The 20,722-nt window shown below is 36.7% G+C and overlaps 1 protein-coding gene across 1 annotated transcript in view; it reads right to left on the bottom strand.

The window, feature by feature from the left end:
- Positions 1 to 20,722, bottom strand: part of IPMK (inositol polyphosphate multikinase) — a 60,754-nt gene that overhangs the window by 19,100 nt on the left and 20,932 nt on the right. The window contains exon 4 of the mRNA XM_072818815.1: positions 12,725 to 12,897. Within this exon, the coding sequence (XP_072674916.1) occupies positions 12,725 to 12,897 (173 nt within the window). The remainder of the gene's footprint in view (positions 1 to 12,724; positions 12,898 to 20,722) is intronic.

Consider the following 20,722-nt stretch of genomic DNA (forward strand, 5'->3'; position numbering starts at 1 on the left):
ACTTCTTCTTTGCCCATTTGAATGCTTTTATTTCTTTTTGTTGCCTGATTGCTGAGGCTAGGACTTCTAGTACTATGTTGAATAGCAGTGGTGAGAGTGGACATCCCTGTCATGTTCCTGATCTTAGGGGAAAGGCTCCCAATGTTTCCCCATTGAGAATGATATTTGCTGTGGGCTTTACATAGATGGCTTTTAAGATACTGAGGAATGTTCCCTCTATCCCTACACTCTGAAGATTTTTTATCAGGAATGGATGCTGTATTTTGTCAAATGCTTTCTCTGCATCTATTGAGAGGATCATATGGTTCTTGTTTTTTCTCTTGTTGATATGATCTATCACATTGATTGTTTTACGAGTGTTGAACCAGCCTTGCATCCCAGGGATAAATCCCACTTGGTCATGGTGAATAATCTTCTTAATCCTACTGGCAAGTATCTTGTTGAGAATTTTTGCATCTGTATTCATAAGGGATATTGGTCTATACTTCTCTTTTTTTGGTGGGGTCTTTGTTTGGTTTTGGAATTAAGGTGATGCTGACCTCATAAAATGGAGTTTGGAAATATTCTGTCCCTTTCTGTCTTTCAGAACAGCTTTAGTAGAATAGGTATTGTTTCTTTCTTAAACGTTTGATAGAATTCCCCTGGGAAGCCATTGGGCCCTGGACTTCTGTGTCTTGGGAGGCTTTTGATGACTGCTTCATTTCCTCCCTGGTTATTGGCCCATTCAGGTTTTCTATTTCTTCCTGCTTCAGCTTTGGTAATATGTGGTTTTCCAGAAATGTGTCCATTTCTTCTAGATTGCCTAATTTATTGGCGTATAGCTGCTCATAATATGTTTTTAAAATTGTTTGTATTTCCTTGGTATTGGTTGTGATCTCTCCTTTTTCATTTGTGATTTTATTAATTTGAGTCTTTTCTCTTGTTTTTAATAAGGCTGACTAATGGTTTATCTATCTTATTAACTATTTCAAAAAACCAACTCCTGGTTTTGTTGATCTGTTCTACAGTTCTTCTGGTCTCTATTTCATTGAGTTCTGCTTGAATATTTATTAACTCTCTTCTTTTGTTGGGTGTAGGTTTTATTTGTTCTTTCTTCAGTTCCTTTAGGTGCGAGGTTAGCTTGTGTATTTGAGTTTTTTCCAATTTTTTGAGGGATGCTTGTATTGCGATGTATTTTCCTCTCAGGACTGCTTTCACTGTATCCCAAAGATTTCGAATGGTTGTATCTTCATTCTCATTAGTCTCCATGAAACTTTTTAATTCTTCTCTAATTTCCTGGTTGACCCTTTCATCTTTTAGCAGGATGATCTTTAACCTCCACGCATTTGAGTTTCTTCCAAATTTCTTCTTGTGATTGAGTTCAAGTTTCAAAGCATTATGGTCTGAAAATATGCAGGGAACAATCCCAATCTTTTGGTATCAATTGAGAACTGATTTGTGACCCAGTATGTGGTCTATTCTAGAGAAAGTTCCGTGTGCACTGGAGAAGAATGTGCATTCAGTGCATTCGGATGTAAAGTTCTGTATATATCTGTGAAATCCACCTGGTCCAGTGTATCATTTAAAGCTCTTGTTTCTTTGGAGATGTTGTGCTTAGAGGATCTGTCATTTGCAGAAAGCACCGTGTTGAAGTCTCCCAGTATTAGTGTATTATTATCTAAGTTTGTCTTTACTTTGGTTATTAATTGATTGATATACTTGGCAGCTCCCATATTAGGGGCATAAATATTCATGATTGTTAGGTCCTCTTGTTGGATAGATCCTTTAAGTATGATATAGTGTCGCTCTTCACCTCTTACTATAGTCTTTAGGATAAACTTTAATTTATCTGATATGAGGATTCTACCCCTGCTTTCTTTTGAGGACCATTTGAATGGTAAATGGTTCTCCAACCTTTCATTTTCGGGCTGGAGGTATCCTTAGGTCTCAAATGAGTCTCCTGTAGACAGCAAATAGATTGGTCTTGCTTTTTTATCCAGTCCAATACCCTGCATCTTTTGATGGGATCGTTTAGCCCATTCATGTTCAGAGTTACTATTGAAAGATATGAATTTAGTGTCATCATAATAGTCCCTGTTGTTGTGGATTATTTCTTTGGGCTGGTTTGGTGGTCACATATTCTTTCAGTTTCTGTCTATCTTGGAAGCTCTTTCTCTCTCCTCCTACTCTGAATGAGAGCCTGCTGGATAAAGTATTCTTGGCCGCATGTTCTTCTCATTTAGGACCCTGAATATATCGTGCCAGCCCTTTTCTGTCCTGCCAGGTCTCTGTGCAGAGGTCTGCTGTTAATCTAATATTTCTCCCCATATAAGTTAGAGATCTTTTGTCTCTTGCTGCTTCAAGGATTTTCTCTTTATCTTTGGAATTTGCAAGTTTCACTATTAAATGTCGAGGTGTTGAACGGTTTTTATTGATTTTAGGGGGGGACCTCTCTATCTCTTGTATCTGAATGCCTGTTTCCCTGACTAAATTAGGGAAGTTCTCAGCTATGATTATGTTCAAATATGCTTTCTGGCCACTGTACCTCTTGGCACCCTCTGGAACTCCAATTATATATAGATTTTTCCTTCTGAGGCTGTCATTTATTTCCCTTAACCTTTCCTCATGATCTTTTGTTTTTCTCTTTTCTCCTCAGCTTCCTTCCTTGTCATCAACTAGTCTTCTATGTCACTCACTCTCTTCTACCTCATTAACCCTCGTCGTTAGGACCAAACTAGGACTAATCCTAGTTTGGATTGCATCTCATTTAACTGATTTTTAATTTCAGCCTGATTAGATCTAACTTCTGCAGTCGCGAAGTCTCTTGAATCCTTTATGCTTTTTCCAGAGCCACCAGTAGCTTTATAATTGTGCTTCTGAATTGGCTTTCTGACATCGAATTGTAAATCAAATTCTGTACCTCTGTGGCAGAGTACTGTTTCTGATTCTTTCTTCTGTGGTGAATTTTTCTTTCTAGTCATTTTGCTCAGTGCAGAGTGGCTGTATGAGTGGCCTGTGTCAAGAATATCAACCACGACCTAAGTAAATTTCACCCTAGATAATTCTGCTGAGGTCAGAGACCAGAAATTGAAAACAAAGATCAGAACAAAATAAAAGGACCATTAAAGTGAAAAACAAATTTTGAAACAAAGTGGTAAAAAATAAAAGGCCAGGAATCCTAAAGAAGAAGAGAGAAAAAAAAGAAAGAAAAGAAAAAAGAAAAAACAAGGAGAAGAAACCAAAGGGGGTTGCTGGGAGATGCTGGTGGTGATGAATTTGTAGTGGAGGGAGAATGTAGTCTATCAGAAGGGTTCTAGAGGGTGATCCTATTGTTTCTGAGTATATTAAGTTCTGTATGTTAGAAAATGCTCAGTCCCAAATTTATATAAACCAGAAATACTTGTAGAGGGCCCTAACAATGACCACCAAAACATAAATGAGATAAAAGAGAGGGGCAGAATGGGAATGAGGAATCTCACAAAATGAAACAGCACCGTACACCACTTGGTCTGGGTGCATGCTGATCATGTTTTAGAAGGTATTAACTTCTGCCCTTGTAGAACAAAATGAGGTAGAGAAAACAACACAAAACAGAAAAAACAGATCTTGTATATCTCTCAAAATTAAGTTGATTATTTTGAAGGGAACCTAGAATTGGAAAATATATCTAGGACCTGTAATTATAGAAATATGAAAGTCAAAAAGGAAGAATCTTAAAAATGAAGAGGTGGTAAAATGTTGTAGTTAATGTCAGAAAAGAGAAAAAAATGGAAATTAACAGTCTCATATAAAACCGAGTTGTACTGGAAAAAGGAAGAAAAAAAAAGGGAGTGCCCTCTGGTTCTGTATACTGTAAATCCCTCGACTTCCTCTGGAGCTTTCCAGGGCTGCTTGGTCAAGAACGTGCTCTTCCCCTGTCCTTCCAGCTGGTCTTCTGGGGGAGGGGCCTGCTGTGCTGACTCTCAGGTATGTGTACCTGGGGGAGCTGCCTCGCCCCCACTGGGTGCCAGGCTCAGTGGGAGCTGTTTATTACCCCATGAATCCTCTGTTCCTTGGTGGCCCTGCCTCTCCCAGGCATAAGGTGACACAAGGAGGAACAACAACACTGGTGGTTGCCAGATCTCCAGCCCTGGAGTCAGCTCCCCCAGTAACTACTGCAGTCTCTGAGTCTGCACTGGCCTAGATGGTCCCGGGGCGGCGTGGGTGTGCTGATCTGCACAGGTAAGTCCTCGCTGTCCTGTGCCCTCCCCGCCTCCTTCTATCCTGGGGGGAGTGCTGGATCGCTAGCTTTGTCCACCCAGCACCCTGGGATCTGGGACCTGTCCAGCTGGAATCACGCTCTGGGGCCGGGGCTCCCAAAGGCAGCAGGGTGCAGACCCCTCCATCTGGAGCCCCCACCTGACCCACCGGTTTATCCCCAAGGCCCTGCCAGGTGTGCTCCAGCCCTTTACTGAGATTGGCCCACAGTCTGTGGCACGCTTTCACATGGGTGCCCTTCCTCTATTAGTGACTGGAGGCTCCACTGCCCCTCCTACGATTCTGCTCGATTTCCCGGCTAAGTGCCTTTCCATCCAGGAAGAATCTGGTGCGGCTTTTTTTAAAGTTCCTGCTTTTCTGGGACTGGGCTTTCCTGTCCTGGGAAGCTTTTGCCAGCCGGCCTTAGCCGGGCACGACACGTGGGCCCTCCCCCACTTGATTCTTTTTAATTTTTTTCCCCTGCCTTCCTACCTTGCTAAAAGTGAAAACCCTTCTCTCTGTAGCATTCCAGCTGTTCTCTCTTTAAATCTCAGGTCGAATTCGTAGGTTTTCAGGATGACTTGAAAGTAATCTAGGTAAGTTGGTGGGCCCAGGTGAGTTGAGGCACCTACTCCTCTGCCATCTTGCCCTCCTCCTCCTGATACAGATTTAAGTAAAATGTCAGAGATGGAATTCAGGATAACAATTAGAAAGTTACTAGCTGGGCTTGAAAAAAGCATAAAAGACTCTAGAGAATCACTTACTGGAGAAATGAGATCTAATCAGGGCAAAATTAAAAATACTCTAACTGAGGTGCAATCTAAATGGGACACTCTAACGGCTAGGATAAATGAGGCAGAAGAGAGAAAAAATGACATAGAAGACAAGTTGATAGAAAGGAAGGAACCTGTGGAAAAGAGAAAAAAAAAAAAAAACAACAACTAACAGCTCATGAGGAGAGGCTTTGAGATATCAGTGATGCCATGAAAAGAACCGACATCAGAATTATTGCAGTGCCTGAGGGTGGAGAGAGGGGGAGGGAGGGAAGTAGAGAAAGAGAAGGCTGGAAAGTATATTTGAGCAAATCATAACTGAGAATTTCCTTAATCTGGGAAAGGAAACAGGCATTCATATCCAAGAGATAGAGAGGACCCCTCCCAAAATCAACAAAAACCAATCAATACTCCAACATGTAACAGTGAAGCTGGCAAATTTCAGTGATAATGAGAAAATCCTGAAAGCAGCTCAAGACGAAAGATTCCTAACACAGAGGAGACATATTAGACCAACAGCAGACCTATCCACAGAGAGCTGGCAGGCCAGAAAGGGCTGGCATGATATATGCAGCATACACACACACACACACACACACACACACACACACACACACTGGGTAAGCATGCAGCCCAGAATACTTTATCCAGCAAGATTGTCACTCAGAATGGAAGGAGAAAAAAAGCTTCCAAGCTTCCAGGACAGACATAAACTGAAAGAGTATGTGACTACTAAGTTAGCCCTGCAAGAGATATTAAGGGGGATCCTGTAAGCAAAGAGGGAGCCAAAAAATAACATAGACCAGAAAGAAACAATCTACAGAAACAGTGATATTACAGGTAATACAATGGCACTAAATTCACATCTTTCAATAGGTACTCTGAATGTAAATGGACTGAATGATCCAATCAAAAGACAGAGGGTATCAGAATGGATAAAAAAGCAAGACCCATCCCTATGCCATCTACAAGAGAATCATTATAGACCTAAAGACACCTCCAAATTGAAAGCAAGGGGGTGTAGAACCATTTATCACCATGGACTATATGGATATATTCAGAACATTCCACCCTAATGCAACAGTATACACATTCTTCTCAACTACACATAGAACTTTCTCCAAAATAGATCACATACTCGTTCACAAATCAGGTCTCAACTGATACCAAAAGGCTGGGATTATTCATTGCATATATTCAGACCACCATGCTCTGAAACTTGAATTCAATCATAAGAGGAAATATGGAAGGAACTCAAACCTAGAGGTTAAAGAGCATTCTACTAAACAAGGAAGAGGTCAACCAGGAAATTAAAGAAGAATTTTAAAAATTTATGCAAACTAATGAAAAGGAAAGCACAAAGGTTCAAAACCTTTGAGATATAGCAAAGGCAGTCCTAAGAAGGAAGTACATTTTAATACAAGTCTCTCTCAAAAAATCAGAAAAATCTCAAATGTACAAGCTAACCTTACACCTAAAGAAGCTGGAGAAAGAACAAATTAAGCCTACACCAAGCAGAAGAGAAATAATAAAGAATAGAGCAGAACTCAATGAAACAGAAACCAGAAAAACAGTAGAACAGATCAACGAAGCTAGGAGCTGGTTCTTTGACAGAATTAAAAAAATAAGTAAACCCCTAGCCAAACTTATCAAGAAGAAAAAAGACTCGAAAAAAATCACAAATGAAAGAGGAGAGATCACAACCAATACTAAGGAAATACAAATGATTTTAAGAACATATTATGAGCAACTATATGCCACCAAATTAGGCACTCTAGAAGAAATAGATGGATTCCTAGAAACCTATAAATTACCAAAACTGAAATGGGAAAAAACAGAAAACCTAAATAGATTCATAACTAGAAAGGGAACTGAAGCAGTTCCAAGCAGTTCCAAAAACCTTCCAAGAAACAAAAGTCCAGGGCCAGATGGCTTCCCAGGGGAATTCTACCAAACATTTAAAGAAGAACTAATACCTATTCTCATGAAGCTATTTCAAAAAATAGAAATGGGACTCGTTGTATGGGGCCAGCATTACCTTAATCCCAAAACCACACAATAATCCCAACAAAAAGAAGTACAGATCAATATCCCTGATGAACACAGATGCCAGAATTCTCACCAAGATACTAGCCAATAGGATACAACAGTACATTTAAACGATTATCCACCATGAAGTCCTGGCTTCAACAATCAGACAACAACAAGAAATAGAAGGCATTCGAATTGGCAAAGGAGTCAAATTCTCACTCTTTGCAGATGACATCATACTGTATGTGGAAAACTCAAAAGACTCCACTCCAAAATGGATAGAACTCACATGCAATTTGGCATCACGGCAGGATACAAAATCAATGCACAGAAATCAGTTGCATTTCTATACACTAAAAATGAGATTGAAGAAAGAGAATTAAGGAATTGATCCCATTTACAACTGTACCAAAACTCCTAAGATACCTAGTAATAAACCTAACCAGAGGTAAAGGGTCTGTATTCTAAACACTAAGAACATTTATGAAAGAAACTGAAGACACAAAGAGATGGAGAAACACCTCATGCTCATGAATTGAAAGAATAAATATTGTTAAAAATGTCTTTCCTACCCAGAGAAATCTACACATTCAATGCAATCCCTATCAAATACCATCAACACTTTTCAAGGAGCTGGGACAAACAATCCTAAAATTTGTATGGAACCAGAAAAGACCCCAAATAGCCAGAGTAATGTTGAAAAAGAAAACCAAAGCTAGTGGCATTACAATGTCTTACTTCAAACTATATTACAAAGCTGTGATCATGAAGATAGCATGGTACTGGCACAAAAATAGACACATAGATCATAGATCAGTGGAACAGAATAGAGAACCCAGAAATGGACTCTCAACTCTATGTTCAACTAATCTTTTACAAGTAGGAAAGAATATCCAATGGAAAAAAAAGTCTCTTAAATAAATGCCATTGGGAAAACTGGACAGCCATATGCAGAAGAATGAAAACTGGACCATTCTCTTACACCATACACAAAGATAAACTCAAAATGGATGAAAGACCTAAATGTGAGATAGGAATCCATCAAAGTCATAGAGGAGAACACAGGCAGAAACCTTTTGACCTCAGCCACAGGAACTTCTTGCAAGACATGTCTCTAAAGGCAAGCAAAACAAAAGCAAAAATGAGCTATTGGGATTTTATTGAGATAAAAAGCTTCCGCACAACAAAGAAAATAGTGAACAAAACTAAAAGGCAACCTACAGAATGGGAGAAGGTATTTGCAAATGACGTACCAGAGAAAGGGCCAGTATCCAAGATTTTAAAGAATTTATCAAATTCAACACCCAAAAAACAATCCCCTCAAGAAATGGGAAGATATGAACAGACATTTCTCCAAAGAAGAAACATAAACGGCCAACAGACATATGAAAATGCTCTACATTACTTGCCATCAGGGAAATCTGAAATCAAAACCACAATGAGATACCACTTTGCACCGGTGATAATGGCTAAAATTAACAGAGCAAGAAATAACAAATGTTGGCGAGGATGTAGAAAAAGGAGAACCCTTTTGCACGGTTGTTGGGAATGCCAGCTGGTACAACTACTCTGGAAAACAGTATGAAGGTTCCTTAAGAAGTTAAAAATAGAGCTACTTTATGGCCTAGCAATTGACCTAGCACTACAGGGTATTTACCCCAAAGATAACAGACATAGTGAAACGAATGGGCACTTGCACCCCAATGTTCATAGCAGCAATGTCCACAAGAGCCAAACTGTGGAAGGAGCTGAGATGTTCTTCGACATATGAATGGACAAGAAGATATGGTATATATACACAATGGAATACTACTCAGCATCGGAAAGGATGAATACCTACCATTTACATGGATGGAACTGGAGGGGTGTTACACTTATTGAATTAAGTCAGAGAAAGACAATTATCACATGGTTTCTCTCGTATGCAGAACATAAGAAATAGTGCAGAGGACCATAAAGGAAGGGAGGGAAAACTGAATAGAAAAAATCAGAGAGGGGGATCCCTGGGTGGTGCACGGTTTAGCGCCTGCCTTTGGCCCAGGGCGCGATCCTGGAGACCCGGGATTGAATCCCACGTCGGGCTCCCGGTGCATGGAGCCTGCTTCTCCCTCTGCCTGTGTCTCTGCCTCTCTCTCTCTCTCTCTGTGTGACTATCATAAATAAATAAAAATTTAAAAAAAAAAAGAAAAAAGAAAAAAGAAAAAATCAGAGAGGGAGACAAACCATGAGAGACTCTTAACTCTGGGAAACAAACTGAGGGTTGCTGAAGGGGAGGTGGGTTGGGGGATGGGGTAGCTGGATGATGAGCATTAAGGAGGGCACATGATGGGATGAGCACTGTGTGTTATACACAACTGACGAATTATTGAAAATTACATCTGAAACTAATGATGTAAATATGTTGGCTAATTGAATTTAAATAAAAAATAAAAATAAATGAATGGATAAAGAAAATGTGGTATATATGGAGAATGAAATACTATTTAGCAATAAAAAGGAATACAATACTGACATATGCAACAACATGGATGAACTTTTGAAAACATTAACTGAAAGAATCCAGGCACAAAAGACCACCTATTGTACTGTATGATTCCATTTATATGAAATTTCCAGAAGAGGCAAATCTATAGGGACAGAAAGTAGATCAGGGTGAGGTGAAAGACCGGAAGAAAAAGGTGACTGCTAATAGGTATGACATTTCTTTTGAGGGTGAAGAAAATATTCTGATGTTGAATGTAGTGATGGTTGTGCAACTCTGCAAGTATACTAAAACCTGTGAATCTTATATTTAAATGAGTGAATTGAAGGATATATAAATTATATCTAAATAAAGCTGTTATTTAAAAAAATACAAACAGAACAACTTCTCCTTGTTTGGTGAAACCACATCCCAAGAACACCAAATGACACAAGGTCTTATTTATCCTGTATATGTATGTACCCAAAAGGTAACAGAAACCCACTGAAGAGTTTTTAAATAGGGGAATGTCATAATTAGATATACTTTTGCAATGTTTGATCAACAGATTGGAAGAAAGCAAAACTGAACTTGAAAGATCAGTTAAGAGACTAGAGACTGGAAAGGGATTATGGGAATTAAGATCAATAGGACTGATGGATGATTCTGAGATGTGATAGTACAAGTTTTCTCCTTTGTAAAACTGTATGTATGGTGGTGCTATTTATTGGGGTAAGGAATAATAGAAATGTTACTATTGTTGTGGATGTTAGTTTGCAACAGGGATGTAACAGTTTTTTATGTATTTGTTCTAGATGTCTTGACATTATCCAGGTAAAGATCTAGCTATACAGACTAGGAGAGCAAAGAAAAACCAGAGGCAGAAGGTATACATTTGGGTGTTACTGTTGTAAATGAAAATGAATCAATTAAAAACAAAAAGAAATAGAAAGAAAAAGAGGGACTAAGATGGAACTGAGCAGAATACAACATTTAAAGAATAAACAAAGAAATGAACTGGTAAAGAAGACTGCAAAGTGTCTTTGCAGGAGAGGGTGTCATGAACCCCAAGAGGAAAGTTTCAAGAAAGACTTAAAACTGAAAGTTGTTTTCAAAGTAAAGTGAATAATGAAAACTGTCATTTGGATCTAGTAACAATGGAGATTGTCAAGGTTTTTAGGGACCTTAGTGAGAGCAAATCTGGAGGGATGATAGAATAGAAGCTAAACTGGAGTAACTTTAAGAATGTTGAGTGGAGGGGTGCCTGGGTGGCTCAGTAGGTTAAGGGGCTGACTTGATTTTGGCTCAGGTCATGACCTCCGGGTCATGGGATCAAGCCCCCCATCAGGCTCCATCTCAGCATGGAGTCAGCTTGAGATTCTCTTTCTCCCTCTGCCCTTCCCCACTTGCACATGGCATGTGCATGTGCTTTCTCTCAAAGAAATAAATAAGTAAAATCATTAAAAATATAAAAGAATACTGAGTGGAAAGGCAATGGAAATAACTGGTTCAGTTCTGGGAAGCAAGTTGAATCCACCACTGGAGGGCAGAGCACAGTAAAGGCAGGTTTTGATGTTTCATTACTGAAAAAGTTGAGCAATTTGAATACATTTAAAACAAAGTTAGAGTTAGGAGAGAGAAACAGAAGTTGAAGATATAAGAAAAACAAGAGAGAATCAATAGCACTAGGTTCCTAAAGAGGTGGGAGGGACCAAGATCCATAGGACATAGGGAAGGGTTATGCTTAGACAAGAGGATGAAATATTCTTCAACAGGAGGAAGAAATAAAGAGGGAATGAAAGTACTTGAAGGTTAGGTATGTACATCTGTTAACAGAAAATTAAAGGAAATCCAGTCTGATAGTTTTTATTTTTTTCTGAAGCAGAAGGCAAAGTCACCTGCTAAAAGTGAGAAGGAAAGTGGGAGGGTGAGAGATTTGACAACAGTGAAGGTTTAAATAGTTGCCCAGTTAGATTCCTGTGGGATGTTTATTCTCTGTTTGTTTTAACATTATTCCATTACCCTTTTTTTCTTTTTTCTTTACCATATATCCACATTTAATTATAGTTTTCTAAAATGAAATAACTGTATAATATTTCTTTGGTTTTATTTATAATCAGAATACCAAATTCAACTGTGCTGTTGTTACCATCACATTAACAATTCATCTATATATACTTCTTATAAACTCTATTTAAAAATAAAAATGAAAACCTATATATCTTACACAATGAATTTCAAAACTACCCATTATGCTCATATAGGTAATCAATCATTTATCATATGTACAAATTTTATCTCCACACACCTAGAAGGCATATGATTTATTTAGAGGATTTTATCTACATTACTTAAATGTGGCATACTATTTGCAAAGATGGCCTCAACAATCCCTCCCATCCTTGTGCACACTGCCATTTACATTGTGACTTCTCTATTCCAACCATCAGAAGGGGAATCTGTTTCTTTTCCCTATCATATGGGTTGGCCCTGTGATTTACTCTTTCCTATATAATTCCATAGACGTGACAGCAAATGACTTCCTAAGCTTTCCTGTAGCTCTCATGCTTGGCTTCATGGAATATGATGAAGCTCCAGCTAGCCTTCTGGAACATGAGGGATCACAGGGAAAAAGGCTCAGCCAACAGTACCACCTCCCAGACGTGAGACCGAGGTCATTTCAGACCATCTAAGCCCTAGCTGAGTCATCAAATGAGGACCCTAAGTGGACCCTCATGGACCCTAAGTGAGATCAGCAAATTGTGTACCTGAGCCCTACTCGGACTGTCAACCTACAGAATTATGAGCAAATAAGACAACTTTTAAAATATAGTCTGAATCTGAAACCTAATTTTTAATTTCCCTTTTCTATTTTAAAAATATAGAAAAAAAGGAATATAAAAACTTAGTACCTTTCTGTGGAAAAATCATAAATAATATCACATTACTTATCACATTATTTTGCATGTAAACTTAAGCTCCTTTAAAATAAAATTACCAGAGTCATAGTCCAGTGGTTCAGCCATTCATTCACTTATTAATTACATACGATGAATCAGAGTCATTCCATACACTGACCATATATTAGTGAACAAAAGAGATTAAAATCTCTGCCTGCATTGGGGAGATATGGACAACCCAAATCCAAAATATATTATCTTCTAATATATAAGTATTATAACAACATCTACATTTTTCAAGGGAAGAACAAGTAAAGAGAAATGTTACCAATAATCACTCTTACCCTCATGCCAAGCACCAAGAACCCAATCTCTTCCATTAATGGGTACTTGCTGACCTGTTGCTTAATCTTCTCAGATGAGGCAAAAGGATCGTAACTCTTTCGCCCTATCTTTACATCCATAATACAGGGCTTATTAAATTTATGGGTCACATCTTCCAGTTTTAAGTATAAATCTGTTATTAAAGAAAAACTAATTAGTAATAGGCAAACATATTACTATTCAAAAAACTGCCAGGGGGAAAACAAAATAAGGAAATCTTAAAAACTGAGAAAAAAGTTAAAATAAAATCCAGAAACAATTATTATTACTCCATCTGAAGAAAAAAAAAAAAAGACTGACCAACAAATTTATATCAAGTATAAATATCACAGAGATACTCTTGCAAGAAGTGATTAAATACTATTCAATCATAAGCAAAAGGTATGAAATAGATCTAAGGTTTCTACGGACATTAAAATGAGATTATTTCAAAAGCTGTTTCAGAAAGCATTCCCCTTATGTTTTTTCCCCCCTTTTGAATATATTTTATGTCATCTGTACCTCAGCAGATCTCTTAGTATTTTAATAATTTTTAAAATTCTTCATTTTAAATTAGTAATAGGAATAAATCCTTCCCACAGTGTACACAACAGAAATATAGCTTAAGAAAGGTAAATCAATCTAAATTATGGTCACTGCCAAATTTACATTCTAGTTTTACTAGTCTCAAAAGAAAAATAAATATCTTGCTTTTTAGAATATAAGTGTTCATCAAAAGTTCATCTGTAAACCACTTTGGCATCCTTCATACATCTTCCCACAGATATATATATATTATATAATATGCAATAATATAAAATATACATGATATTATCTATTACAAATGGAGATTCAAGTAAAAGACTATAAAAGTCCCATTTATTACATACTGTAGCTGAACTAATTATAGCTTAGCTTGAAAATAAAGGTTTAAGTACACTAAGGGAAGGAAGGAAGGAAATTCTTCCTCTTTCTACTTGATAAAAGAATCGTCCCAAAGTTCTGAATGAGCTCATAATTTTCTGTTATGAATGTGAGAAGCATGTCTCCTAAAAACTTTTTCTCAAAAACAGAAAAGATTTTATCTGCTTCTTACCAAAGTAACAAAGTTAGAGAAGGTATGTGTTTTCAGTGAATTCTGTAAGAGGCCACCAGAGAAAAAGGAAGACTCTTACCCTCTTTGCCTTTATCCTGACCCACAAAGAGTAGCAGTTATTTTTTTTTTTAAGATTTTATTTATTTATTCATGAGAGATACAGAGAGAGAGGCAGAGACACAGGCAGAGAGAGAAAGAAGCAGGCTCCACACAGGGAGCCCAATGTGGGACTCGATCCCGGGTCTCCAGGATCACGCCCTGGGCCGAAGACAGGAGCTAAACCACTGAGCCACCCAGGCGTCCCAAGAGTAGCAGTTATTAAATTACAATAAAGAAGTCTGTGTTGAACCAAACGTGAGAACAACCCTGGGTAGGCCTTGAGAAAGTTTTAAGCCTTCAGATTTAAGAGGCATAAATCTTTTCCCTGAAAGGATAAGAAATAAAAAGTTAAGTTTTATCCTTTAGTCAAAGGAAGATGGGAGCAAAGTCATGATTGTATAGAACTAGGTGAAGTCAAGCCCAAATATGACAAAAAACTATAGCCTAAGAAACCAGCACCCACACAAGAGAAAGTATAACACATTTTAAAGAAACACTCACAAACAGACATGTTCAGCAAGAGAAAACAAAAGGTCTGGAGACAGACAGGGGACTATTAACAGTGAAAGGTAAGGGCACAGTGGGAATACCCCAACCAAGAAACTGGAACCTAGTCAATGAGCTTTTGTGCTTTAAAATATAAGTACAGGATAGTGTGAAAAGATGGGGAAGAAAGCAGCAAAGAACTTCTGGTCTTCTTCAGATTCTCTCCTCCTGTCTCCAGCTACCTTGAGTGAAAGTAAACAGACTCATCCTTTTCCTATAGCTGTGTAAAAATTTCAGTAACATGGTTTATAGTTCAAATATCAGAAAAGACTAATTAAAACCTAATACAGTAAATTACTGGCATTCACAAGTATATCATTAATTTCCATAACGCAAGAGACTGCAAAAGTCCTATTGAGGTGAGGCTACGTAAGGGAGTACACAGAAAGTGAGTGAACCTAGCTAACTATCATAGCATCTTTATCTCAGTGTAGCATTATTATTTTCTACTTGACAATTTGGTAGTGATCAAAACAAATAATAAACTTTTTTGTAATACGAGATGACAGAAGCAAGAGTAGATTGCATTATCTTAACATAAAATCTCTATTTCCTCCTTCCCCTCTTGAGAAAGAGGAAAATACAAATGCAAATCTCATATATAGTAGGAATATAATAAATGTTTGCTGAATGAATGAATGTTTGCCCTTCTCATTCCTATTGCCCAGTGGAACTTTGGGTTTGGCCTTACTAACATAATAAATTGAGTCATTCAACAGTAAACAGGCCTGAGTATCTTGGGTTTTATTTCAACCAGCCAAATGTGTTTTTCTTTACTTTCAGGTTCTTGATATGTGATATATGACTCAAATTACCAAATAACTACTAGATTATTTATAGCCTTAAGTTAATAACCCTTAAATTAAGACATACTGAGTTGGCTTAGTCTTTTCTTTTAGTTCCTGGCCCTAATTTTTTTTTTAAGTGAAACTAAGAATTTGAGACTGTAATTTTTTTTTTTGAGACTGTGATTTTTATTGTTCCCTCTAAGTTGTAAAAATAAACATCAAAACCTGCTTTAGAAAAAAAAAACCTGCTTTAGAGATGCAGAGTTTTTAAGAATATGTCATCATATATCTCGCAGCTTGTCACAAGTACTTTTGAATGAAATAAATACTTGAAAATGGGACATGATCTGAGCACTGAGACTTTTACTGATTTTTACAGGTTGTCATCACTAGAAATAAGTCTGAATACTAATTATCTCTGAAAAAATGCTATTAGCAAATTATTTTGCTAGCACAGAGCTTAATTCAAAGTAAGTCATTCTTGAGATTCAGTAACTTAAATGCTCAAAGGCATTTTACTACAGGGCTTTGCATGTAAGGCAATACCACAGACTGGATAACAAAGGACACTTTTTCAGCCAGGCCACTCAGGGTATAGAATGGAACAGTATTTTTTAATTTTCAAGTAAACAGAAAATATGTTCTAAATTCATCCAATGGACACCTTGGTGGCTCAGTGGTTGAGCATCTGCCTTTGGCTCAGGTCATGATCTAGATCAGGTAGGTCCTGGGATCTAGTTCTACATCGGGCTCCCCGTGGGGAACCTGCTTCGTTCTCTGCCTCTGCCTCTGTTTTTCTCACAAATAAATAAATAAAATCTTAAAAATAAAAATAAAACTCATCCAAAAAATCTGATGGACTAAGAATAACATAAATTTTCTATCTGGGACAGTTTTAAGTTCATTCTGACCAAGGTTAAGGAAATAATTAAACTACTTTAATATGATGTTTGGAAAAGAGTAATTATGGTATGATTTTTTTTTAATTATGGTATGATTATTTAATATGATGGACTTGCAAGATATGATTTTGAATGAAAAGAGGTGATTTTTACATTTTTACATATATAGGGGTATATTTATTTGTGTGTGTATAAATCATAAAGATTGATAGAATAATTAGAATAATAACTAGATTTACTTTTTTAAATTCTGTAAAGCTCTATTTAGGACAACAGATTCTGATAAGGCCAGTTTGCCAGAAGTCCAAGGACTGGCATTTGTGAAACTCAGATCTAAGGAGATATTCCATAATGCCTAATGGTATTTGTATAATAAATATAAGGACATCTACTTTTCATAAATACGTGGAGCTCATTACAAGAGGTCACACTCCTGGAAATAACTTAGTTTAGGAGTCTATGGCTGTAAGAGATAAATCTATAATTTATCTATTAATTTATGAAAAGTATACACATAATTTCTGTAAATCATTAATTTTTTGAGGTTAAAGTCACAAAAATAACTACCAGAAATAACTACCAGTGGTGTATTTCTAAATACATGCTGTTATAAGCAGATTACTAAGAAGATATCTAAGTCATTTTAACAATGACATGGTTAGCATGCTCAAAATATTTATACACTTCATGCTGTTGATGACAGTATAAGATTACCCAAAGTTACCATGGCTGAAGAAAGCTTTCCTATTTTAAATATATTTTCTGTTTAAATACATTTGATTATAATTACCTAAAATATGAATACAGTACTTACATTGTTTTATAATGTAAGCATAAGAAATTATTGTTAAGCATAAGAAATTCCTATAGCAAATTTTCTATGCTGGAATATAGTCCTGACACTCTAAGAAAGGCAGAAAATTCTCAGTATCAAAAGAGAAAAAAACAGAAATATTTGAAATACTGTAGAAAAACTGAAAGACCTACATATAACTAAACAGTAAAGATAAGATAATTAGATCCTTTAAAAGAAGGACAAGGGAGAGGGCATTTAGGAAGTTGAAGGGAGACTTACTTAGATATCCTTACTGAATATTTCTGATTGTATAAATTATGAGAACATGGGTTTCAAGTTGTATCAAATTCTTCCTCATCATCTCTAGAAAGTCTACTAGGTATTAATTTCCATCTCAATTTCTGAACCTCTCAACAAGGAGAAGAGGCCAGATGAGAAGCCCGGATGAGAAGCCCCTGCCCAACTATGAAGTCATATGGAAAAACAGAGAATGTTTTGCTTCCGCTTTCTACTGCAATTATCGGTCATTTCTGAGAGCAAGATAACCTAAAAGTAGAAAGAATTATAGGCCTCTTTGAGCCTCCAAATTTGACTTAAGTTTGAAGGAGAGAATAGACATGTATGCCAGCTTATTTTAGTCCATGCGTCCTAAAATTTGACTAGTGGCTAGATCCAGAAATGTAACAATCAATCAGGCTAGAGATTACATTTGAAAACTCTCAATATGCTCAAATCTACCTGAAGATATACTTTCCTCTCTCTCTAAATAATTATCAGTAAAAGGCTTTTGATGGTACATGTACTAGGCATCATATGTTTATACAGATACAAATGAGATTTAATATATACAACTAGCTTAAAATCTTCAAAGATAATTTACTAATATTTTATTTTTTAAAAATCCCTTAGTAGCATTCTAAAATTAGCTAATGGTGATGATGCTCGTATAATTCTATGAATATACTATGAACTACTGAACTGTATACTCTATAAATTCTTTTTCTTTTTTTCCCTTTTTTTTTTTTAAGGTTTTATTTATTTACTTGACAGAGAAAGCACAGCAGGGGGAATAGCAGGCAGAGGAAGAGGGAGCAGCAGGAGCTGCTGCAGGACTCAATCCCAGGACGCTGGGATCATGACTTGAGCTGACAGCAGACATTTCTGGGATCATGACCTGAGCTGAAGGCAGATGTTTAATTGATTGAGCCACCCAGGCGCCTTGAATTGTATACTTTAAATGAGTGAGTTTTACAGTACATAAATTATGTCTTGATAAAGCTATCATAAAAAAATCAAAAGAAAAAATCTTATTGGTCAGCACATTCTTTATGCTTCTCTCAAGTTAGAATAATTTGCTAAACAAATTGGCAGTACTTTCTATATTTTACTACTTTGAATTGTAAGAACTATCTCAAGCTTTATAAAACTACTCTGAGCACCTAAAAAAAGATGCCCAGAAGGGGAGAAAAAAAAGCCCAGTTATTCCTATGTAAAATACAGTAATGTAAACCATAACGTTCTACTAAAATTCAATATAATATTTGGTTTCATAATATAAATATTTCTATTTATTTCATTTGTTATCAGAAGGATAAAAACAGAAAAATGATCCCATAAACTCTCTAGTAAAATCAAAGCTAAACACCTGCATTGTGCAACAATTTTTGTCCAACTTCTTCCAGAGCTTTAAAAAACTGAAAAGGAACAAGAAATTCCGAGGCAATTGTTGGCATTACTGAGCCACTCTGTACAAATATATTTTTTTATTCCTGTCCTTCTCCCCCTTATATTTACATTTTCTCCTCTCTTTTCTCATTTTTCTCACTTCACCTTCTCATCCCAATAGCACCAATTTCTCCATTTATAGTCAAATAAGAGTATTAGAATTTTCAAAGCATTCTTACATAACATAACATGCATCTATCTTTTCGACTCTATGTGGTATTACTTTCAATTTATAGAAGAAAAAGTAGAAATCAAAAAGGTTAATGAGTTAACCAAGTTCAAAAATTTGGAAAAAAATCATGGTAAAAACCAAGTCTTTTGAGCTCAAAGTTACTGCTCTTTCTATTTTGACATCGATGTCCTTCTAGTCAGTACTAAAGACGAAAAAGCTGTTGACTACTAGCAAGTCCTTGATTTTTAAATCATACGCTAGTAATTCCAAACTATAAAATGTTATTTTTAAAAAATATTTTATTTATTCACTAAACAGAGAGAGAGAGAGAGAGAGAGGCAGAGACACAACACAGGCAGAGGGAGAAGCAGGCTCCAGGGAGCCTGACGTGGGACTCAATCCCAGGTCTCTGGGATCACACCTTGGGTTGAAGTCGGTGCTAAACCACTGAGCCACAGGGGCTGCCCTAAAATGTTATTTTTAATTAAAATATTTCTTCTCTCACCCAAATTCTTTCTATATACTCTAGTTTTCAAAATAATGATGCTGTTTCCTCAGTTATTCTACCCCTTCTTAACAATGTTTTTAAACTCAGTATTTCTTTCATCTAGATGTCGAATCTAGTACCATCCTCAACAACCTTTGTTAATCTTTCCATGTCACTCTACTGACAAGTAATGATTTGCTCAAAATTAATCAGCAACCAGAAGCGAAATTTGATGGAATCCAGATATCTTACAATGGAAATCTCTATAAGTAAAGGTGATCATAAAGATTGGTGAAATAATTTAAGTAATGTGTTGATCTGAATCAAGTAGATATATATATATATTTGGTGGGGAGGACAAGAAAGAAAGAAAGAAAGAAAGAAAGAAAGAAAGAAAGAAAGAAAGAAAGAAAGAAAGAAAGAAAGAAAGAAGAAAAAAGAAAAGAAGGAAGGGAAAGAGGAAGGAAAGAAAGGAAACAAAAAGAAAGAAAGAAAAGAGAGAAGAGAGAAAAGAGAGAAGAAAAAAGCTAAGCTCACTCTTTTTTTTTTTTTTTGTATTACTAAAATACAAAAGAATCCTAAATACCCAGGGAATCATAGATTTACTATTTCCTAAATGAGGATACTCAGGGAGATATCATGATTCCCTACAAATGCCACTTGGCACACTTTGTAAATGAATAGAAGGACAACAACAGATGAACAAGCCCAAGCTAGAGACCCTTCTTTCCCTGTTCTCAAAATGTGGTCCAAGTACTAACTATATAAAAAAAAAGTGTAGCTTTTTAAAAAAGAGTTCATTTATTTATTCATGAGAGACAGAGAGAGGCAGAGACATAGGCAGAAGAAGAAGCTGGCTCCCTACAGGGAGCCTGATGCAAGACTAGATCCCTGGACCCGAGGATCACACCCTGAGCTGAAGGCAGATGCTCAACCATTGAACCACTCGGGCATCCCTGTAGCTTTTATTTTAAACAGCATATCACTAAACTCCAACATTGATCCACATAAACAAAAAACTGGGAGTTGAGTCTATTAACTTGCATTTTAACAAGCCTCTAGGTTATTCTTAAACTCAGTCAAGTTTGAAACTCTTCCCCCATTCACAAACCTTCTTCAATCATTAGGCAATCATGCTACTTGTTTAATTAATTGTATCTGCTCTGTCAAAGGCTTTAAAAAGGCAATACTCCTTCAAGTTTTCATTAAGAGATGCTATGCCCTTACATAGATCATTTTGTTCTCTAACCATGAAACTTAGCATTATTTTTTAAAAGATTGAAATTTTTTTTAAGAGAGGGAAGAGGGGGATCCCTGGGTGGCTCAGCGGTTTAGCGCCTGCCTTTGGCCCAGGGCGCGATCCTGGAG

This window comes from Canis lupus, assembly GCF_048164855.1.
Source record: "Canis lupus baileyi chromosome 4 unlocalized genomic scaffold, mCanLup2.hap1 SUPER_4_unloc_1, whole genome shotgun sequence".
Taxonomy (NCBI): domain Eukaryota; kingdom Metazoa; phylum Chordata; class Mammalia; order Carnivora; family Canidae; genus Canis; species Canis lupus.